The 24,211-nt window shown below is 46.6% G+C and overlaps 1 protein-coding gene across 4 annotated transcripts in view; it reads left to right on the forward strand.

Moving 5' to 3' along the window:
- The first annotated feature begins 2,754 nt into the window (after window positions 1-2,754).
- Window positions 2,755-24,211, forward strand: part of LOC144272659 (dipeptidase 2-like) — a 35,842-nt gene continuing 14,385 nt past the window's right edge. The window contains exons 1-3 of one of the 4 annotated variants that reach the window (XM_077830886.1): window positions 2,755-2,957; window positions 12,806-12,990; window positions 22,108-22,395. In XM_077830886.1, the coding sequence (XP_077687012.1) occupies window positions 22,265-22,395 (131 nt within the window). In that variant the 5' untranslated portion in view covers window positions 2,755-2,957; window positions 12,806-12,990; window positions 22,108-22,264. Of the gene's footprint in view, window positions 2,958-12,805; window positions 12,991-18,710; window positions 18,936-22,107; window positions 22,396-24,211 lie in introns of all 4 variants that reach the window. The other 3 variants (XM_077830883.1, XM_077830887.1, XM_077830884.1) reach the window with 3 other exon arrangements.

The following is a 24,211-nucleotide window of genomic DNA, read 5'->3' on the forward strand; positions in this document are numbered from 1 at the left end:
ACTGCCAATATCACTGTATTTCTTACATTACCTGTGCAACTTTTGTAAATCTGTTTTCCTCAATCCAGTCTTTGCATGCAATGATTCACATTTTTTAAAAGTTGGCTTCAGCACTGGATTGACAGCCCTGGAGACAGAAATCCTTTCACAGAACATGCAGTCCAGGCAGCAACAACGCAGACTTCATAACACTATACAAATGTGCTTCAACCTTAAGTTCCTTCATAGCCACAGGGGCCTAAGCCTGACTGACCTGATAACAGAATGTTGAAGTACTAGTGAGCAGGGTGGAGGATACATTAAGCTGGCAAAGCGTAGGGTTATTACAGAAGTTGAGTAAATGCAAAGTTTAAAACTGCTGTCATTGGGTGCATCTCTATAAGAAAAACTTGGACCTATATTCTAATAATGGTGCAATTGAACTTGCCCTAGGTGCTAGTGAAGTCAGTGGTAAAAATGCTTGAACTCTGGCACTAAACCCAGTTTTATGGTACAGTGGTTAAAAATGCTTGAATGCTGGCTACGCTAATACTTTTACTAAAACCAGTGTAGCTGCTGTGTGCTGAAGATAGCTGAATTACAGGTACAGGCTTTTGTAGCATAAACAAAGTCTAAATGTCTGCTGTTACATCAGAATCTGTGTCCTGAAAGCAAGTGATTATAGTTATATGATACAATTGCAGCGGTCAGTTTACATCTTCTCAACTTGCTTGGAAATTTCCAGAAAATAATACCAGTGGGGATTGCTTTGATTGGGCGCAGCTGTGCAGATATCTTTTCAATTGTAATTTATTTTAAAGAGCAGAGCTCTGCCAGACAGAGGAGCTTGTAGACAAGAAGTACATCTTGCTACATTACAGGCATTATTAAATATAAACTCAAAATGAAGAGCTATTGCAGTCAAAGAAAGCCTGTGTCATTAGAACCTTTGAACCTTAAATTGACTTTCAATGAGATTTAAAGGCCAGATTTTTAAGGCATTTAGATGAAAAAAGATGCAGATAGGTGTCTAGTAAGATTTTTCAGAAGCACCAAGATACCTAACTCTCCAAAATGAAAGTTAGGTGCTCAGGAGCTTTTAAAAAATCCTACTTGGGGGTTAATCTCAATCTTTACATGCCCAAATACCTTTAAAACTCTGGCCGTTTAGTTTAAGGATTTTGACAATTACGAGCATGTGCTGTACACTTGGCTTAAAAACATAGTACATACAGTAACAAGGGCTTTACCTAAGAAGTTGCTTCAAACTCTAAATTAACATGACAGACTACAACATTGTGCCATAGGCTTCACACAGGTAGGCACAGGCCCTGTCCCAAAGAGAAGCTAAGGGTTACCCAAAGAGCCTAATTTTGTTTGTAAATTACTCAATCTATAGTGGGGTAACTGTCAGGTCCAGTAAAAATGTCTCCTGGCTCCTCTCAAAGTAATATGATGACACCCTTTGGCTACATAGCCCAATTCAATCTGAAAATGAATGAGACCGTTAAAGTTGACACCACAGATTAATCAACTGATTTTAAAATGCATATTGTCCTATATCACCTTCTATTCATTTTGAAGGAAAATTTTCATTAACAAACACAAGTCTCTAAATGGGATCAGGGCCTGAACAGCAGAGTGGTGAGTTGCTCTCAGTAAGTTAGTTCATTGTATTAGTATTTTCCTACCAGTTCTTAAACCCTAATCTCTAAACTTTGATCCTTTTGGGTTGCTGACATCATTCTATTAATAAACTTCTTTTGGGCAAGTGTTTACTACTCACATTAGTTGCTCCTATGCAACACCTAGAGATTGACAACTGTCAGCCACAGAACATATGCTTACATTGAACACAGATTGCCCTTTAATAGAAATCTATATATTTCATACAAAATACCCGTTCCCAGGAGGTGCCAAACACCTACAGCTCCTCTTGAGGTTCCGACTGGAGAACTGGACAGTCCCTATTGGAGCTGATTCCCCCCCCGCCCCCCACCCCCCCCATCAGGACTGATCTGTAATAGTGATCTCTTGTGGCCATTTGAGCAAGTACTTTCTTATGGAGGCTGCTTTCTTGTACTCCAGAGTATACTTCATTTGTACAACAACAAAACCCTAAGTTTCTAACTCTTGCAGAAATAACTACATCTTCCTAGAATCAACACTGCCTTGCCTATTAGGTACAGTAATTTTTTTGAAAATGCTTAAGGCTTTGGCTACACACATTTGCAGTGGTTTAATTAAATTGGTTTATTTAAATAGATACCGTTAAACCAACAAAAAAGGTAGTATGGATATTTATTTTGTTTTAGCTTAAAATGATTAGGAATAGGTTTAGGGTTAAACCAAGATAAGCCATTCTGAGACCCAATAAGCATCCACATAGAGATTTGCACTGCTTTAACTTAACAGGTCTACGGCCTGGTTTACACTGTTTTTGTACAGCATTAACTACACTGGCTGAGACACAGGTACAGTTAGAGCAACACAAGCCCCTGTTGTGGACACAGTTATAGGACCAGAAAGGGGCTTATATCCATATAGCTTATTTCCTGAACTGTAGCTATTACAGGATAAACTCCTGTTTCTCAACCAATATAGTTAAGCCAAAACAAATAATGTTGAGTAATCTCTTATCAGTCTCCGCTTCTAAACTGAGTGCAGTTTTGGTGGAGGGGATGTGCAGAGAGCAGAGCTAATAGTTTTGCCCACAAGGAGGAGCTGACAGAGACACTGAGCAGCCTGGAAAGTCATCACTTGCCGCCTGCTTTTCAGTGATTACAAACGGGGAGTGAGACTGTGGTGCTCCTCTATGCTTATCAGCTGGTGGAAGGTGAAGCCGGGTATGTTGTGAGTCATACAAGAAGCAGAGTTCTTTGTCGGTGTGAAACCAAAAGTAAGCAGTGCCGGGCTCTTGCTGTTGTATCCAACCTAGTGGAACGTGGATCTTGCTGCTTTTTCATTGCCCAAAGAAGGTAACCGGAACCAAAGATTTACCATAAAGAAGAAAAAGCTACATAGCTCTGTCTTCCTCACTTGTGAGCTTTGTTCAAACAGCAGGGAAAATGGCTGAGTGGATTTTATACTTGTATGCAGTGAGTGGCATTTAAATAAGGATGCTTACTGCACCCTGTTTTAGCTTAACTGTACTGTTTGCTGTATTCCTAGAGTATTTGCAAAAGCCATTTAAAATTGCTAAATGATAATGTGCATTGATTAACCATTTATATGATGTCTTAAGAACATAATTAAGAAAAGAGTGAGGGGGGATTTGATAGCAGCCTTGCAGTGTGGGAGGTCTAGGTTGGATATTAGGAAATACTATTTCACAAGGAGTGTGATGAAGCACTGGAATGGGTTACCTAGGGAGGTGGTGGAATCTCCTTCCTTAGAGGTTTTTGAGGCCCAGCTTGACAAAGCCCTGGCTGGGATGATTTAGTTGGGGTTGGTCCTGCTTTGAGCAGGGGATTGGACTAGATGACCTCCCGAGGTCTCTTCCAACCCTAATCTTCTATGATTCTATGAGCATAAGACTAACATGTCAACATTGTACAGTACAACCCCAGTGACCTAACTGTGGCTTGAGCAGTTCATAAAATCAAAAAGTTCACACAATTGAACATCTCAGAATTACAGTAGGTCTGGTGCATAAATTGCAGTAGGGCAGACTGCATCACTTGCTTCTTGTGCTTCCAAGTGCATTGAAAATATTGGGAATGTGAAGGCATGTCAACTTGTTCTTCATTGACATCGATTTCATTATGTAACTTTTGTCCAGACTGGGGAAAAATGGTTTTTACGACTTGTTCGTAAGAAAACTGAGTTTCTTTCACTCAGTAATAATTGCATATTTTGTCACAATACTAACCCTATAAATGATCTTCCAAGTATTTTGATCCACCTTATTTCCGTATCTAAATATTTTCTTTCAAAAGGTAGTGTTACATGGGGAAATTTTGTATCAAATGACATTAGAATTGTTTGGTCAAGTATTTAAAATTGCTGTTATATCCATCATTATAAATTACTGGAACAATGTCTAGGTGGATAGTAAGATGTGTTACTTTCCTTTAAAGTATTTTTGTTTTGATAGATAAGTGTATCGTCAGTTAGCAATCTTAAATGGGTTTTGAAACTTGAGTGTTTTTTGGTTTTTCAGGCTCTTGACTTTTAAAGAGATTAATGAGATAGTAGACGAAGTGGGTGAGCTAATATCCTCTAGAGCTCTCTTGGGCTTGAAAGCTTGTCTTTCTCACCAACGGAAGTTGGTCCAATAAAAGATATTACCTCCCCTCACCCACCTTGTCACTTAACTCGGTGGCATTTCTCTGTCTGTAATGTGATAACTTTGAATGCACCATCCTATGAATTCCAAAATTTTAGGGAACTGTTCTAGGCATCCTTGACCAGAACCATGTTGGTTTTTGGTGACAATGAGAAAAATCAAAACATGGAAATGGGGGACACACAGAGCCCCTGGCATCTGGTTAGCAGAGTTATCAATTGTGATTGACTGTAGACCAAAGAACCAGTTGATGGCAGACATTAATCCATTTCAGCATAACCATAGTCCCCATTTTAGTTCTGCTCATCCTCCCTATGGACTCCCAGACAGATACAAAAGAAATGAGAATGTGGGGGGGTGGTGGAGTGAAGGGGGGGCAGAAAGCCTCTTGCATGTGAAGGGAAAGTGTGGGGGAAGGGGAAATTGTGGGCACACCATACCCATTACCTAGGGGAAATGTGGGGCACATTAAGCCCCTGGCATGTGGCAGAGGGAGAAATGTGGGGCACACAGAGCTGGCATGGTGAAGAGGTGGAATGAGCGGGCACACAGAACTCCTGGCCAGGGGGAGAATAAGGGACCCTGGCATGGGGGAAGAGGGACATAGGGGCACACAGAGTGCCTGGTATGTGGGGAGAATGGGGAACAATGGTATGGTTGAAGGGGTGAATGGGGGGCAACACAGCTGCTAGCATATGGTGGAGAGGGGAATGGTGGACACTGGCATGAGAAGGGTGGGGAAATCGGGAACACATAGAGCCCCTGCAGTAGAGGGGGATAGGAGGATAGCACACAGGGAGGCTTGCTTGTGCAGGGGCAATGGAAGAATGCAAAGCACCCATGCTGCATGCAATGCATTTGGCTAAAAGAAGCAACAAAGTTTCCAACTCCCCAATAGTATGAGCAATTAGGAGTATTTTCAGCCTGAAGGATGAATCCTTTGTTTTAGCCCACAAAAGCTTATGCCCAAATAAATTTGTTAGTCTCTAAGGTGCCACAAGGACTTGTTGTTTTTGCGGATACAGACTAACAGGGCTACCACTCTGAAACTTGTTTTTTGCTGAACACTCATGTACTTGTTGTTCAAAGCATTTTAGTTTGTGTTCCAGGAAAGCAACAGTGACTAAGTGCTAAAAGAGGAGACCCGTGAACAAAGGAGCAGCCCTCCCCAGGCCCTACAGGTAGGGCCAAATTCCCCCATCATGTAACTCTCCTGAAGTCAGTTGTGTTAAACCCAGGATAGCTTTGTCCCATAACACGTGGGTAGACTCAGTGCTTTGTGGGTAGCTATCAGGCTGTTGTGGTGATGAATTTACTCACTGAAGATGAAATGCAGACGGAAACACATGTGAAAAAGATTTGTCTAAAACTGAGGAAACCTGAGAAATTAACCTGAGTTAATATTTCCACTGTGTCCTCTCCTCTGATAGGAACGTACATGAAGGCTTTGTTTCCTCTCAGGGCTGTCATGGGAGGAATGGAATCTCTTCTGAGTCTGACATTTCTGCGTGTGTGTGGGTGGACCTGATCGCAGACCAATGAGCCAACTTTAGAGTGTGTGGAGCTGAAAAATTAAATCTGAGGCAACATGGAACAGAGCAGCAAGAACTCCATGGCAATGCTGGCAACAAAGGACCAGCGTAGGGGGAGATTCTGTGAGAGCTTTAATACCACAAGGGGTTGTAAATTTCTCCCCATTACAAGCATGGGGTTAACAAGGGATAGTTTTAAAAAAAGAAAACAAAATTGTTTGTGTGGTTGTGGTTTAAGGCCTGTGGACTTTGGCCAGTCTTCCGTGCATTAGTTAGTTATAACTACAGCAGAGCCTGCCTAGTGTTACAAGGTTAAGGCTTGATTTACTGGCGAGTACTTCCAGCAAAAGCCAACATTCCTAGAGGCATTAGATGAACCTGGGTCAGGGGCTCAATGGGGTAAAGCACCTATACCCCCCACTCTCATAGGGAGGTCGGGGCTGGCCTGCGCGTGGGCAGAGGCAGGGCCAGGCTAATGGGAGATGCACTCACTTGACACCTCTCCCAGACGGAACTCTCTTGGAGGCCTGCCTGAATTCCGCTGTACCCACCTAATGCCCCGCCTTGGTCGCCTCCTCCCTCGGGTGAAGGTCGCAATGAATGCTCCCCGTCCAGTGCTGTTTGATTCAGGGGCTCTGGTTGCGAGCGATAGAGGAAAGGGGGGTGGGGATTTGGAGAAGGGGCAGGGGCCTCGGGAATGGAGCGGGGGGGGGGGGCAAGGGTGTTCGGTTTTGTGCAATTAGAAAGTTGGCAACAATAGGAGCACCCCAGGATGCTGCTGCTCTGGTGATGGGGCCCAGGGCTGGCCACTGGCCACTGCTCCAGCCGCCTCTGGGACAAGTCCTCGGGCAGTCCCCAGGGCCAGCTGCCAGGGGGCACCTAAGTAGGGGCTGATGCGGCTGGCCCGAGGGCCACTCCAGGAGTGGCCAGTGCGGCTGGCCCAGGGTCAGCCGCTTTGGTAGGGTTGCCAACTTTCTGATTGCAGAAAACCAAACCCCTTTCCCTGAGGCCCCATCCCCCACTCACTCCGTTCCATACCGTCTCCCTCCGTCATTTGCTTTCCCCCCACCCTCGCTCATTTTTACTGGGCTGGGGCAGAGGGTTGGGGGGCGGAGCGGGGAGGGCTCCGGCTGGGCATGTGGGCTCTGGTGTGGGGCCAGAGATGAGGTGTTTGGGGTGTGGGAGGGGGCTCAGGGCTGGGGGTGGGGCTGAGGGGCCTGGGGGAAAGTGTCGCAGTTCCGGTGGCATCCGGTGAGCTCTCGCTGGCCCTTGAAAATCCGGGGGAGATGGTGTAAATCTCACGTTGGGCCGTACCCATATCCGCAGCAGGTCTCCAAGGTGAACAGCCTCTGGCATGTTAGAACAGTGTAGGCAAGGGAAGTTGGTAAGCCAGATCCGTAACTTCGGGATAAGGATTGGCTCTAAGGGCTGGGTCGGTTGGGCTGGGGTGCGAAATGGGGCTGGGCGTGAGCCGTGGCTGGAGCTCTGGGCTGGGGTCGAGGGGTTTGGAATGTGGGATGGGGCTCAGGACTGAGGCAGGAGGTTGAGGTGCAAGAGGGGTTGTGGGCTCCAGAAGGGAGTTTAGGTGCGGGAGGGGGTACTCAGGGTTGAGGGAGGGGGCTGCGGGGCAGGGGAAGTACGGGTGGTGTTTACCTCAGGCGTCCAGGAAGTGGCCGGCATGTGCTTGTGGCCCCTAGGTGGAAGCCCGGCCAGGTGGTTCTGCGCACTGCCCCCAGCTGCAGGCACCACCCCCGCAGCTGCCACTGACCGTGGTTCTCGGCCAATCAGAGCTGCGGAGCTGGTGCTTGGGGTGGCATGCCGGCAGCTTCTGGGGGCTGCGTGGAGCCAGGGCAGCTAGGGAGCCTCCCTTAGCCCTGCTGTGCCACTGACCGGCCTTTTGATGGCCCAGTCAGCTGTGCTGACCGGAGCCACCATGGCCCCTTTTTGACCTGGTGTTCTGGTCGAAAAACTGACCCGTGGCAACTCTATGCTTGCGTGGTCCTGGGGTCAGCCAGACTGGTGCTGCAGAAGTCATGGAGGTCATGGAAAGTCTCACGATCTGTGACTTCCGTGACCTCCGTGACAGACACAGAGCCTTAATTATTGGGTATCACAGACTCTCCCAGGACTTGGTGCATAGACTCATACTATTTCTACCTAAAGAGCAGCAGCAAGGGGCAGCAGAGACCCTTCTTCCCTCTGGCTTTAGGTGGCCCCCCATGCTGACCCCAGAAGCTGGGGTGCCTCTGTTTTGCTTCATTTGTTCAAGCATTTTCCTTGTTAAAATGTAAACTTGGATTCTAATACATTTGCACAACTCCAGAAGCTGGGACTCTGCTTACAGTCCAGGCCCCATTGTGCCTGTCTTCATCTGCCTTGTACCTGTACAATCTGCAGATTGCTCGTGGTGCTTAGCGGGGGATGTGTACGAGTGGTTATTGCCCAGGTGTTGTGGCTACTATTGAAACTTTCAATACTGAAATGTGCTTGGTATCAGAAAAGATTAATCTCTCTTTAAAGGGCTAAAACAGATGTCCCCAAACTGTAGGACATGCCCCGGGGGGCACAGTGGAACATTCGGGGGAGTGTGGCGGAGCACGGGCCAGCCCCCACGGGGGCAGGGCAGGAGCATCACCCAGCCCCACTCTGCCACCAGCTCTGCCACGGCCAGAGCCCCAGCTCCCAGCTGCAGCTCAGCTCCCAACTTCAGCCCCAACCTGGCCCCTAGTTTTGGCCCCTGACCATGGGCTGGCCGTAGCTTCTGCTCCCGACTTGGCTTCCGGCTGCAGCTCCACGCCTGGTCCCAGTCCTGCCCCCAGCTACGGTTCTGCTCCCGGCCCCAGCCGCCCTGGTCCTGGCCCCAGCCTCCGCCTCAGCCCTGGCCATGGTTCCGTACATGGCCCCAGACCCGCCCCCAGCTGCGGCTCCGGCCCCAGCCTCAGCCTCCTTAACCCCATCCGCCCTCCCTTCCCCCCTCCAACCCCCGGAGCTGTGACCCTGCTCCCAGCCCCTGCTGCGGGTGGAGTGGGGGGCACAGACAGGGGCAAGGGGGGGCACGACTCTGAAAAGTTTGGGGACCACTAGGCTAAAAGGCATGCCTGGAGGTCATTGAAGAGGCTATGCACACTTTCCAGGTGTATAAAGTTGAAGCGAGAATACCCAGGGTTTCAGACTTAATTCATAAATTCTGACGATTGATAAAACGTAGCACAGTTCAGAATCTCTGTTTATATTTTCTCTCATGGCTTAAAAATATCCATGGTCTAAATCAAGCAATATAAACAGGTCAAATTATTTTCTCCTAAATCTCACTCCTCTGGCTTTTAGATTGGAAGCACTTTTCAAGACAGAGCCAGTGTCTCATGGAGGTTAACATGATCCTTTGTTCTGATGACTGGATCGGGCCCAAGGCATAAATACTTCCCCTCAGCCCAGACTAGCTGGTGAGGGAGAAGCTGGCCTCCCAAAGGCCTACAGAGCTGGGCCCTGATTGAGAGAGGTACTGAGTGCCCTGGATAATTGCTGACTTCAGTGGCAGGTGAGGGTGCCACACAGGGTTGCCAACAGTCCCTTATTTTTCATCTCTGTACATCAAGATTGGGAATTGCTTAGTGCTGCAAAAAGCAGCAAAAAATACCCCTGGCGAATGTAGGTGAATACTGTTTATTAATGATAATGTCGGGAGGAGAGGTGGGGTGGGGTGCAAAGAAAACAGTCCTTTATTGTTGAAATACAATGTTGGCAACCCTAAAAACCTGCATGAGAATTGGCCTTTTGTTGGAGATCAGAGTAAGTTTGAAAACAAATCCTTCTGCATCCCACGGGAACACTCACTAGGTGGGAAACTGCCACTGTGCTCTCTAAAACAGGAAGAAATGCCATAAACAGACCCTGGGGTGGCTTGCGCTGGTGCAGAAAGCAAGGCAGAGTGATTTCAGTCTAGTATGGTTCCCCGTTGGTGCCAGAGAGGCCTGTGTACTTGGTCACAGGCTGATAAAACTCAGTATTTTTAAAGAAGACACACCTGTTTTTGTACTTGAGCTGCACAGGAGTGTCAGAAACAGCTATTTAATTAAAAGGTAATAAAAATAAACAAGACCAGACTGATTTGCACAGAACATGGTTAAGCTATCAACTTTTGTGACGTAGCTGCTGCTGTCACTCATCCCTGCACTCCTAACTCAGAGTTTGTCTACACAGGGGCACTCAGGAAAGTTAATCCAAATTAACTAAAGGCGTAGATTAAAAGTGGATTAGTTTAACTGCATTAAACTACTGTGTGGACACTGGTTTCAGAGTGGACGCTCTCGTTCAGAATTAAAGTGGCCTTGAATTAAGCTAAATCTAGTTAAGGCCACTTTTATTCTGAATGAGAGTATCCACACAAGGGATTAATGCAGTTAAAATAAGGGTTTATCCACCCAGTGCTACAGGGCCGTGGCAATCTAACTGCGCTGTGTGGACACTGGTAGTGTGAACAAAAAGTATCTAATTCAAGTTTAATGTAGTCTTCTTTGCTAGGGTTGCCAACCCTCCCGCTTTGGCCAGGAATCTCCTGGAATTGGGTTCGATCTGCCAGAGGCTACTGAAGCCAATCTGGGAGATTTTAGGTGCTAAAAGTCTTGTGGCGCAGCGGGGCTAAGGCAGGCTCCCTACCTGCCCTGACTCCACAAGGCTCCTGGAAGTAACCGGTATGTCCAGCTCCTAAGCACAGGGGTGTACAGGGGATCTCTGCGTGCTGCCCCCACCCCAAGTGCTGACTCTGCAGGGGCAGTGTGCAGCACCACCTGGCCACCCCTGAGCCTAGGGGCTGGACAGGCTGGCTGCTTCCCAGGAGCTGTCCGACATAAGCGCCACCTGGCCGGAGCCTGCTCCTGCACGCACCCCAACCCACTGTCCCAGCCCTGAGCCCCCTCCAACACCCAAACTGCCTCCCGGAGCCCACAGCCCAAACCCCGTCCTGCACCCCAACCCCCTGCTCCAGCCTGGTGAAAGTGAGTGAGGGTGGGGGAGAGCAAGCAACGGAGGCAGGGGGGAGTGAGTGAGGGCGGGGCCTCAGAGAAGGGCAGGGCCTCGGGGAAAGGGTGCAGTAGTGGGGAAGGCAAGGGTGTTTGGGTTTGTGTGATTATACAATTGGCAACCCTATTCTTCTCCAGTGCTGCAGTTTCTGCTTTGGCTGCTTCTGCACCTACCAGGGGGCTTCTCTGGCTGACTTCTCACTGCAGGTTTTCCACATACCAGGGAGTTGGTGTCCCTCTAACAGCATTTCATGATACAGAAGGAGCATTTTTTTCCCCTTGCTCCTTAAGCATTTTTGTTCACTTAAAAGTTGGAAACCTGACTCAGGGATGGGCCAGTGGGGTCCGGGGGAATCCAGTTATGAGGCTTAATATAATGCTTATAAAATACTTTATGGCATTTCACTTAACTCAGAGGTGTCAGCTATTAGCAGCTCATGAGGGCTTACTGATCTCTGTGACACTCATAAATGGATACAACAGGTTTATGGAGTTGGTATAAAGGACTGGAAGTTAAGCTGCCTCGCATCATCTCTGAAGTTAGCCCCTGGGGGAGGCACAGGAAGGAAGTGGTGTGATACAAGGGGTGACTAGTCCATATAAGCCCTAGCAAAGCTAGTGTAATAGATGTGTGCCTATTACAACCACCAGCAAGTAAGGGAGCAGTGTTCAGTGATTTAAATACACAATATAAACCCGAGAGCCAGAGATCCTTAAGAGCCCTTAAAGGGACACTTAAGATAGAAAGGAAACCTTGTTTACGTTATCGGTTACTCCGGAGCTGAAAACTGTAAAATAAAAAAATTTGCTTTTTTTTTCACTGCTTTGTTTCCTTTCTGTGCTTCACTCAGCTTGAGAAATGGAACTATATGGATCACTGGCTTCATTTTTAGTCCCTCTTGCACGGGCATTCACAGCAGTCTGAAACACAAGCACTTTGAGTTTCTATCACTTCCTGAACTCCCTAAACCAAGAACAAGACAACCCCTCACAAAACCAGTTCACTTTGTATTAGGATTTGTAACCACTCCTCTTACCAGCACTATTTTTCTTATGATAAAATCTAGTTTTGAATCATCATTGGCACTCAAGATCTCAACTGGAGAGAGGCATGATCTAGTGGTCTGAGCCACAGATTGACTTTTGATCTCAGCCCTGGCACTGAGAAAGCTAATTATGCCCATTCTTCAAGTTGCCTTTTAATTTTGAGTGTCTCTTTTGTTTGGGAGTCCAACTGCATATACCTAGTGCCTGACTTCTCATAACGGCTGTTGCTATTGAAATCAATTGGAGTCTTGAGGGTTCTTGGCATACACTGAACAATCAGGGTTCTCAACTTCTCTGCCTCAGTTTCCCTATTGACTTCACTGCTTACCTCCTTCTATTACTTTTCTCTCTTTGAAGTTTTCACAGTCCTTCATTAGCATTCAGTTCAGACTGGTAAAAGGAGATCCAGTGTGAACGATACAATACTAAATGTGCATGTAAATAGCCAGCTAGATAAACATTTCTTGTCTGACTGAAACCCTGTTTTTCACCTTTGGTGTTGACCAGTCCCTAGACACAGACTTTAATAATTTAATTTTCAGTGTATATACATAACTCCTTACACAACATCTGTAAGGGTATGTCTACACTACGAAATTAGGTTGAATTTATAGAAGTCGAATTTTTAGAAAGCGATTTTATACAGTCAGTTGTGTGTGTCCCCACTTAAAACCATTCAGACCATTAAGTCAGCAGAGTGCGTCCACAGTACCGAGGCTAGTGTCGACTTCTGGAGCATTGCACTGTGGGTAGCTATCCCACAGTTCCCGCAGGCTGCCACCCATTGGAATTCTGGGTTGAGATCCCAATGCCTGATGGGGCAAAAAACATTGTCGCGGGTGGTTCTGGGTACATGTCATCAGGCCCCCATTCCCTCCTTCCCTCCATGAAAGCAATGGCAGACAATCTTTCACGCCTTTTTTTCATGGGTTACATTGCAGACGCCACACCACGGCAAGCATGGAGCCCGCTGAGTTCACCGTCACTGTATGTCTCCTGGGTGCTGGCAGACGTGGGACTGCATTGCTACACAGCAGCAGCTCATTGCCTTGTGGCAGCAGATAGTGCAGCACGACTAGTAGCCATCCTCGTCATCTCCTGGGTGCTCTTGGCCGGCCTTGGTCAGGTCAGTCGGGGCGCCTGGGTGGACATGGTTGCTCCTGGCGAACCTCGGTAAAGTCTGTCAGGGGCGCCTGCACATAAATGGGAATGACTCAGGTCATTCTCTTCTTAAAGTTTTGTCTAATGGAGATTCAGTCCTGCCTGGAATATTGGCAGAGGGATAGCTCAGTGGTTTAAGCATTGGCCTGCTAAACCCAGGGTTGTGAGCCCAGTCTTTGGGGGGGCCATTCTGCCTCAGGCTGCTCTCCCAGCCAGCAGCTCTGTCTGCTACCTGCCTACCCCTCCCTCCCTCTGTGAAAGCAATGGCTGACAATCGTTTTGCGCTTTTTTCCGTGCGGGTGCCATATTGCTGTCAGCATCGTCATCAACTCGCCGCTTCTGCTGCCACTCTGCTCTCCTGCTCATGCCATACCACGGCAAGCATGGAGCCCACTCAGATCATCGTGGCAGTTGTGACCGCTCTAAACACCACACGCATTATCATGCAGTATGTGCAGAACCAGAACCTGCAAAGCAGGCGAGTAGGCGACAGCAGCGCAGTGAGGAGAGTGATGAGGACATGGACACAGACTTCTCTCAAAGTACGGGCCCCAGTAATTTGGCCATCCTGGTGGGAATGGGGCAGGCTCATGTCGTGGAACGCCGATTCGGGGCACGGGGAAACAGACTACTGAGACCACATAGTGTTGCAGGTCTGGGATGATTCCCAGTGGCTGCGAAACTTTCGTATGCGTAAGGGCACTTTCATGGAACTTTGTGACTTGCTTTCCCCTGCCCTGAAGTGCAAGAATACCAATATGAGAGCAGCCCACACAGTTGAGAAGCGAGTGGCAATAGCCCTGTGGAAGCTTGCAATGCCAGATAGCTACTGGTCAGTCAGGCATCAATTTGGAGTGGGCAAATCTACTGTGGGGGCTGCTGTGATGCAAGTAGCCAACGCTATCATGGAGCTGCTGATATCCAGGATAGTGACTCTGGGAAATGTGCAGGTCATAGTAGATGGCTTTGCTGCAATGGGATTCCCTAACTGTGGTGGGGCGATAGACGGAACCCATATCCCTATCTTGGCACCGGAGCACCAAGGCAGTGAGTACATAAACCGCAAGGTGCTGCAATGCACTGATGGATCACAAGGGACATTTCACCAACATCAACGTGGGGATGGCCGGGAAAGCTACATGGCGCTCGCATCTTCAGGAACTCTGGTCTGTTTCAACAGCTGCAGCAAGGGGCTTACTTTCCAGACCAGAAAATAACCATTGGGGATGTTGAAATGCCTATAGTTATCCTTGGGGACCCAGCCTACGCCTTAATGTCTCATGAAGCCATACACAGGCACCCTGGACAGTAGTCAGGAGCTGTTCAACTATAGACTGAGCAAGTGCAGAATGGTGGTAGAATGTGCATTTGGATGTTTAAAAGTGTGCTGGCGCAGTTTACTGACTCGCTTAGACCTCAGCAAAACCAATATTCCCACTGTTATTACTGCTTGCTGTGTGCTCCATAATATCTCTGAGAGTAAGGGGGAAGACGTTTATGGCGGGGTGGGAGGTTGAGGCAAATCGTCTGGCCTCTGATTATGCGCAGCCAGACACCAGGGCGGTTAGAAGAGCACTGCAGGGCACGGTGCACATCAGAGAAGCTTTGAAAACCAGTTTCATGACTGGCCAGGCTACGGTGTGAAAATTCTGTTTGTTTCTTGATGAAAACCCGCCCCTTGGTTCACTCTACTTCCCTCTAAGCCAACCACCCTCCCCTCCCCCCTTTGATCTCCATTTGCAGAGGCAATAAAGTCATTGTTGTTTCACATTCATGCATTCTTTATTAATTCATCACACAAATGGGGGGATAACTGCCAAGATAGCCCGAGAGGGGTGAGGGAGGAGGGAAGCACCAGGTGGGGTGGGGGAGGAGGAGAGGATGGAAGGACAAAGCCACACAGCACTTCAAAACTTATTGAATGCCAGCTTTCTGTTGCTTGGGCAGTCCTCTTGGGTGGAGTGGTTGGGTGCCTGGAGGCCCTCCCACCGCGTTCTTGGGCATCTGGGTGAGGAGGCTATGGAACTTGGGGAGGAAGGTGGTTGGTTACACAGGGGCTGCAGCGGCGGTCTGTGCTCCTGCTCCCTTTCCTGCACGTCAACCATACACCGGAGCATATCAGTTTGATCCTCCAGTAGCCTCAGCATTGCATTCTGCCTCCTGTCATCATGCTGACGCCAAGGTGATAAACAGTTCCTGGCTGTCGGGGAGAATGGTTTAATCATAGAATCATAGAATATCAGGGTTGGAAGGGACCTCAGGAGGTCATCTAGTCCAACACCCTGCTCAAAGCAGGACCAATCCCCAATTAAATCATCCCAGCCAGGGCTTTGTCAAACCTGATCTTAAAAACTTCTAAGGAAGGAGATTCTACCACCTCCCTAGGTAACGCATTCCAGTGTTTCACCACCCTCCTAGTGAAAAAGTTTTTCCTAATATCCAACCTAAACCTCCCCCACTGCAACTTGAGACCATTACTCCTTATCCTCTCATCTTCTACCACTGAGAATAGTCTAGAACCATCCTCTTTGGAATCACCTCTCAGGTAGTTGAAAGCAGCTATCAAATCCCCCCTCATTCTTCCCTTCTGCAGACTAAACAATCCCAGTTCCCTCAGCCTCTCCTCATAAGTCATGTGTTCCAGACCCCTAATCATTTTTGTTGTCCTTCGCTGGACTCTCTCCAATTTTTCCACATCCTTCTTCTAGTGTGGGGCCCAAAACTGGACACAGTACTCCAGATGAGGCCTCACCAATGTCGAATAGAGGGGAACGATCACGTCCCTCGATCTGCTCGCTATGCCCCTACTTATACATCCCAAAATGCCATTGGCCTTCTTGGCAACAAGGGCACACTGTTGACTCATATCCAGCTTCTCGTCCACTGTCACCCCTAGGTCCTTTTCCGCAGAACTGCTGCCTAGCCATTGGGTCCCTAGTCTGTAGCGGTGCATTGGATTCTTCCGTTCTAAGTGCAGGGCCCTGCACTTATCCTTGTTGAACCTCATCAGATTTCTTTTGGCCCAATCCTCCAATTTGTCTAGGTCCCTCTGTATCCTATCCCAGCCCTCCAGCGTATCTACCACTCCTCCTAGTTTAGTATCATCCGCAAATTTGCTGAGAGTGCAATCCACACCATCCTCCAGATCATTTATGAAGATATTGAACAAAACCGGCCCCAGGACCGACCCTTGGGGCACTCCACTTGATACTGGCTGCCATCTAGACATGGAGCCATTGATCACTACCCGTTGAGCCCAACAATCTAGCCAACTTTCTACCCACCTTATAGTGCATTCATCCAGCCCATACTTCTTTAACTTGCTGACAAGAATACTGTGGGAGACCGTGTCAAAAGCTTTGCTAAAGTCAAGAAACAATACATCCACTGCTTTCCCTTCATCCACAGAACCAGTAATCTCATCATAGAAGGCGATTAGATTAGTCAGGCATGACCTTCCTTTGGTGAATCCATGCTGACTGTTCCTGATCACTTTTCTCTCGTGTAAGTGCTTCAGGATTATTCCTTGAGGACCTGCTCCATGATTTTTCCGGGGACTGAGGTGAGGCTGACTGGCCTGTAGTTCCCAGGATCCTCCTTCTTCCCTTTTTTAAAGATGGGCACTACATTAGCCTTTTTCCAGTCATCCGGGACTTCCCCCGATCGCCATGAGTTTTCAAAGATAATGGCCAATGGCTCTGCAATCACAGCCGCCAACTCCTTTAGCACTCTTGGATGCAATGCATCCGGCCCCATGGACTTGTGCACGTCCAGCTTTTCTAAATAGTCCCTAACCACTTCTTTCTCCACAGAAGGCTGGCCACCTACTCCCCATGCTGTGTTGCCCAGCGCAGCAGTCTGGGAGCTGACCTTGTTCGTGAAGACAGAGGCAAAAAAAGCATTGAGTACATTAGCTTTTTCCACATCCTCTGTCACTAGGTTGCCTCCCTCATTCAGTAAGGGGCCCACACTTTCCTTGGCTTTCTTCTTGTTGCCAACATACCTGAAGAAACCCTTCTTGTTACTCTTAACATCTCTTGCTAGCTGCAGCTCCAGGTGCGATTTGGCCCTCCTGATTTCATTCCTACATGCCCGAGCAACATTTTTATACTCTTCCCTGGTCATTTGTCCAATCTTCCACATTTTGTAAGCTTCTTTTTTATGTTTACGATCCGCAAGGATTTCACTGTTTCTCCGCTTGCCTGGTGTGCGCTATCTTCAACCTCCCCCTCCTCCTCATCTTCCTTGTCCCCCAGATCCTCATCCCTGTTGCGTGAGACTCCCCCCTTGCAGGAGTCCACGTACAGGGGTGGGGCAGTTGTAGGGGCACCCCGTAGAATTGCATGCAGCTCATCATAGAAGCGGCATGTCTGGGGCTCTGACCCCAAGTGGGCATTTGCCTCTTGGGTTTTTTGGTAGGCTTGCCTGAGCTCCCTAAGTTTCACTCGGCACTGCTGCAGGTTCCTGTGATAGCCTCTGTCCTTCATGCCCTCGGAGATTTTTTCAAATATTTTGGCATTTTGTCTTTTGGAACGGAGTTCTGATAACACGGATTCATCTCCCCACGCAGCGATCAGATCCAGTACCTCCTGTTTGGTCTATGCTGGAGCTCTTTTGCGATTCTGGGATCCATGGTCACCTGTGCTGAAGAGCTCACCAAGCTGGCCAAACAGGAAATGAAATTCAAAAGTTCCTGTCTACCTGGCCAGTGCATCTGAGTTGAGAGTGCTGTCCAGAGTGGTCACAATGGAGCACTCTAGGATAGCTCCCGGAGGCCAATACTATCGAATTGCATCCACACTACCCCAAACTCGACCCAGCGAGGTCGATTTCAGCGCTAATCCACTCATCGGGGAGGAGTGCAGAAACAGGTTTTAAGAGCCCTTAAAGTCAGAAAAAATGGCTTCATAGTGCGGACGGGTGCAGGGCTAAACTGATGTAACGCTGCTAAATCCGACCTAACCTTGTAGTGTAGACCAGGGCTATGTGTGTTTCGTGATGATACTAGCGACCAAAGTGGAGCCAGCTTTTATTTGACACTTCACATGATCCTCTTTGGTGAATTACAATATATGCACCAGATGCAGGAGATCCCTGTAACCCTTATGTGCCCCCTCTGAGCCTCTTGCCAGTTGGTTCTAAGAGGCTCCTGGGTTGCAGTATAGAATGGCCAGTTAACATGGGAGAAACATGGAAGATTTCTGTGGCTGTAGATCAGATTGGGGAAAGATTGCTTCTTCTGTCAGTTGTGGCACAAACCCTGTGAAAATCCAGAGGGACTGGCTAGCCTGTGTTGGAGAATGGTTAGACAATTTTCTCTGAACCTGGTACAGTAGTGGGAGTTCTCTGAGATTGGAATGAGGAGAAGGGAACAGTGCGGGGCTACTCCTCTGATTAAAGCGAGCATGGAATTTGGTGCTCACTGAAGGAGCAGTGCTTGGGATTTAATCAATATAAAGGTGGTACTATATTCAGGCTGTTAAACACAGACTGGCTTGTTTTTTCTGGCTTTTGAAGCAGCCCAGGCTGGGTTTGGTTAGTCTGGGAACTAATGTCACAAGACAGGGTCCTGTAGCTGCTGGCCTGAACCAGGTGGTCATGGCAGGGTTAATCCTCTGGGAGTTGACAATTAAAGTGTTCTTCATGAGGCGTTGTTTTTCCAATAAGCATGTTTTTCATTTGCAGATACTGTAGTATCGTTCCATCCACATGTTTGGCAGCTTTCCAAGTGCCTGCAAGCTTGTGTTTACTGTACAGCTTCACACACTTCTGGCATGGAAAAGGAACTGTGCTTGTTCCTCCAAAGAAAAAACACATTTGGAATCTGCCAAAGAAAAAGGAAATGACCAGAACAGGAGCTGGCATCTTTCCAAGCCCAAAGGGCCAGTTGGTACCCCTGTGAACCTAAAGGTAATATTCAGAATAGGTTCCACGCATAATCTTTATCTGCATGAATTTGATTTTGGAAGGCAAGTTTGGGAGCAGACTGCCAGCTGTTAGTCTGGAAGAGTGGGTATTGAACCACCGCAGTATTGCTCCATGTTCTGTAGAAATCTAGCAAAAGAGAATAAGTGCGGGGAGAATAAAATGTCACTCCCACAATGTGCTTTCAAAAGGATTTTTATTTTAATATCTTTAGCATTCTTTTCCTTTCAGGTGAGAGCACATATTAAAGGGGTAGTGTTGGGTTAAATTAGAGTTTTTAAAAGTTCTAACTGAGCTAACAACACCTTACATTATTAAAAACAAACTCTTTTTTTTTTTTTAAATAACCCCTACATTCTTATTTAATCATCTTATTTGCATTCCTTTGAGCTTGGACAGTGCAAATAGTCTGGTCAACCTTTTTATTTCAGACTCCAGTCAACGTGATATATCAGCAAAATAGTGTAGTGTTTGGGTAAGAATTGTCTCAAAATCTTATAACAACAAATTGTTGTGACCAGAATGTTTTGAAATTTAATGGAAACAAATCTATTCACTTACGTTCAGTTTGGGTTTTGTAATCTAAAGTTCCACTCCAATGAAAACAATAACTTTCTAAAAGGGATACCATCATTATGGAATTAATTTAAAATGATTTAAATTCATATCTGGGACTGCAGCTGTCTCTGGATCTCCAGATTCTGTGGTTTTATAATTATTAATTTGTTTAATAAGGGTGTCTTTTCTTCTGTTGCTCTGGGAGGCCCACTTAAAGGGGAAACAGATTGTGCAGGGGAGAGTGAAAAAGACGAGAAAGGAAATTCCATCAAATGCACCAAGTAAAAAAATTTTCTTTAATTTTTCAGTTATAGTAACTGAAATTTTAAGACCAGGAGAAACCACTAACTAGTTTGAGCAGATGAAATTCAACGTTGACAAGTGCAAAGTAATGTACATAGGAAAAATTATCCCAACTACACATATGTAATGATGGGTTCTAAATTAGCTGTTGCCACTCTAGAAAGAGATCTTGGAATTATTGTGGATAGTCCTCTGAAAGCTGCAGCAGCAGCAGTCAATGTGCAGCAACAGTAAAAAAGGCTAACAGAATGTTAGGAACTATTAGGAAAGTGGTAGAAAATATGAAAGAAGATACCATAATGCCACTATATAAATCCATGAGGCACACACACCTTGAATACTGTGTCCAGTTCTGGTTGCTCTGTCTCAAAAAGTATATAGTGGAACTGGAAAAGGTTCAGAGAAGGGCAACAAAGATAGTCAAGGGTATGGAACAGCTTCCATATGAGGAGAGACTAAAAAGATTAGGGCTGTTCCACTTAAAAATGAAACGATTAAGGGTGTATATGATAGAGGTCTATAAAATCACTATGTGGGGAAATAGCGAACAGGGAAGTGTTTATTTACCCTTGCCCGCAATACAAAACCCAGCGGTTACCCAGTGAAATTAATAGGCAGCAGGTTTAATACAAACAAAAGGAAATACTTTTTCTCACAATCCATAATTAACTTGCCATGGGATGTTGTGATGGCCAAAAGTATAACTGGGTTAAAAACAAAAAGTACTAGATAAGTTCCTGGAGGATAGGTCCATCAATTGCTAAGGCCAAGATGGTCAGGGATGGAATGTCACACTCAGGGTGACCCTAAACCTCTGCCTGCCAGAAGCTGGGAGGGGAAAACAAGGTGGATCTCTCCAAAATTGCCTTTTTCTGTATGTTCCCCCTGAAGGTCTGGTATTGGTCACTATTGGAGATAGGATTCTAGGCTAGATGGACAATTGGTCTGACCCAGTAAGGCAGTTCTTATGTTATGTTCACTGGCACAACACAGCACAACTTACAACCCACCCATTAATTCCTACATCAAGCCCAAATCTGTTGCCAACCCTTGTGATTTTATCATACACCTCCCAACATCCTACTTTATTAATGAGAGAGCTGTTTCTAGCTTCCATTGTTGCGGAGAAAAGCTTAAGAATACAAACAATAAAGGCTCACAAACCAGAAGGCAAATAAAAAGCTGTTTTAAAAAAAATTCATACTCTTTTGGGGCGTGACTCATGATTTTTTGAATGCCTGTGATTGACAACACCGGCATTGTGATGTTAAAATTACAGAACTGTATCACTGCCAGTATATGACATCCTACATGAGGTATTGTTGGAGCAGGGAACAGTGGTCAGGAATCTTTTGGGTTTTATTCATAGCTCTGCCATTGACTTCAATGCTGGAAAAAATATTTCCTCCTTACGATGGCATCTTCATTTGCTCACAGGTTTAATATTTATATCATACTGTCAGGTATAGTTAATGTTTGTAAGATGCTTCCTGATTCACACTTAAAAGATGCTGTAGAAGTGCTTAAGTATTACTATTATCTGGACTTCTATACAAAAGGTAGGGAAGAATGCTCACATTATTTCTTAGGTTTCAGAGTAACAGCTGTGTTAGTCTGCATCCGATGAAGTGAGCTGTAGCTCACGAAAGCTCATGCTCAAATAAATTGGTTAGTCTCTAAGGTGCCACAAGTACTCCTTTTCTTTTTATTATTTCTTAGCAGGGTTCCATGTTCAGCTCTCCTTAATAGAAATAAATTTAAAACAACAACTGACCCTTTCAGATTGTGCTCTGGTTACTCAACTATATCATAATGAGAGTATTGCATTCAGATTGCTTCACTCAGAAAATACACTTTATACAGTGGGTTCATTGCTTCACTCATTGCAGTGCGTTTATTTTTTACACAATAAAAAGCTTGCTTTCAAATGAGACTTGGAATTTTGGTGAACAATTTCACTGAAAGTTTCAAAGGAGAGGAAATCAGCTTATTTGTACATGCAGATCAGTTAATTTCACTTGGGCAACTAGATACATAACTTTAGTTACATGCTTTGGACATGTAATTACTAGTTGGTAGATGCAAATCCAAGCCCACCCATTTCCTCCAGCTGCAAAATGGGTAAATGCTTTCTTTAATTTCAGCTGGTAGCAACACTGTTTGGAAGGAAGGTATAACTGCAAATATCTGCTGCTCAACTTTCAAACAACAGTCAGAAGTCTTAATCTCTTACCATGAACATCATCCACCTCTAATCTCCTTTCTTACTCTCTTCATTCCTTTTGTTTGCCTTCAGAACTTCCTTCACCACCTGTGCCTTACCAATGACAGAGACACAGCAGTTCTGCCAAAATCATTAAGTCTAGAACCTTTGCAGACTGGAAATTTGCTGCTTCTTCACAACCAACACTCTATGGTGGCAGCCTTCTTCTCTAGTTAACATCTTTGTGGAAATGAATAGCGATCCTATGAAGCTGTTCCCGTGGCTCTTGCTGCTCATCTTGGATGTTTTGGCTTTCAGAATTGATAAATCCATCAGAGAAAAGGCTGTTGAGCTAATGAAGCAAGCCCCTTTAATTGATGGGTATGTAGAATGTCTTTTTTTCCCAATACATCTTGGTATCTTTCATTAACAGGGTTAACATTTCTAAAATGGTGACCTAAACAGAAGGTATCCTTAGGTATTCAATATACCCTATATGCGGGCATGGAAGATAGATGGATCAAGACCAATTTATGTAGCTAGTAGACTAAGGGTATGTCTATACTACCCGCCGGATCGGCGGGCAGCGGTTGATCCAGCGGGGGTTGATTTATCGCGTCTAGTCTAGATGCGATAAATTGACCCCCGAGCGCTCTCCCGTTGACTCCTGTACTCCACCACTGTGAGAAGCACAGGCAGAGTTGACGGGGGAGTGGCAGCAGTTGACTCACCGCAGTGAAGACACCGCGGTAAGTAGGTCTAAGTACGTCAACTTCAGCTAGGTTATTCACATAGCTGAAGTTGTGTAACTTAGATCGATCCCCCCACAGTGTAGACCAGGTCTAAGAAAGGGTTCTGTAGGGGCTGAGGGGAGATGCTAAATTACTTGTAATAAAATATATATTTTTTGTTTGGAGAAGAGTTACATCAAATAGCCTGAAAACCAGCCAAAAACCTTTAATTCACCCCTTCCCATATACCATAAAACAACACCTTGGTTTCCTTACACACACAAACTTAAGACTAGCAAAGCATATTAAATATAACTGTACTTTATAGTGAAGCTAGTTCACTTATGAGATGCAACAAGAGAACCAACCATTCACCACCAATTATTGAAAATCTGAAAGATATGGGTCTAGCAAACTGAACACTTCAATGGTAGATTTTCAGTTTCTGTCCTTGTAAACAAATATTGGTGTATTTTAAGGCCCCACCGTATCCTCTGCCTGTTACAATGGGAGACTAAGGGCTAAATCCTGTAAACCCTGAGCACAGGGCTGAATTAACTCTCCTGTAGGCCCGGGCCTATTAGATTTTGTGGGGCCCCTGGGGGTTTGGAGTGGGCTCAGGGCTGGAGCAGGCGATTGGGGTGCGGGAGGGGGTGCAGCTCCAGCTTGGGGGACTGGACTCTGGGGTGGGGCCAGGGATGGGACAGGGGGTTGGGGTGCAGGCTCTGGCTGGGAGGCACTTACCTTGGGCAGCTCCTGGTCAGCGGCACAGCAGGGTGGTACCTGGCCAATGGGAGCTGCAGAGCCGGCCCTGGGGGCCTGGGCAGCATGCAGAGATTCCCTGAATACCCCTCACCTAGGGGCTGCAGGGGCACATCGGTGAGCTGGCGCTCATGGCTCCAGCCTGGGGACGGGGGCGAGGTGCCGAGGGTCGAGGACCAGTGTCCGGCCGGCAGCACAGAGACTTGCTGCAGGCCAGATGAAAAGAAGAAGTGGGCTGCATCCAGGCTTCGGGGCCCCCTTAGCCCGAGGCCCTGGGCTGCAGCCCCTAAAGCCCTTGCATTAATCTGGCCCTCCCTGAGCAGCGCAACCAATTCTGATTTCACCCTGGGCTCTCAAAGCAGAGGCCCATCCATTGTTGCATTTTGTCAGTGGATCTTAGCAAGTTCTGAGGATCAGAGATGTAAGCAGCACCTGTGGCAGAGCATTTATGTCTCATTGCCTTAGTTTATCACTCTGAAGGCATTTTCAATTTGAATTCAAAGGCTATTTATAAACTCCCTTGGATCAAGTTGCATTAGTCTTTGGGAGAATTTCAGCATTTATCTACTTTTGTGTTATGCAATTCTACCATCTCCTTTCTATAGTTTTATAATACCCTTCTTCAGCTATAACTTTTTACTTCCTTTTGTATATGTTTATAAAGCCGACAGCATGATATGAAAGCATGCCCAGGCAGCTTGGAG

The sequence above is a fragment of the Eretmochelys imbricata genome, chromosome 12 (assembly GCF_965152235.1).
Source record: "Eretmochelys imbricata isolate rEreImb1 chromosome 12, rEreImb1.hap1, whole genome shotgun sequence".
Lineage (NCBI taxonomy): Eukaryota > Metazoa > Chordata > Testudines > Cheloniidae > Eretmochelys > Eretmochelys imbricata.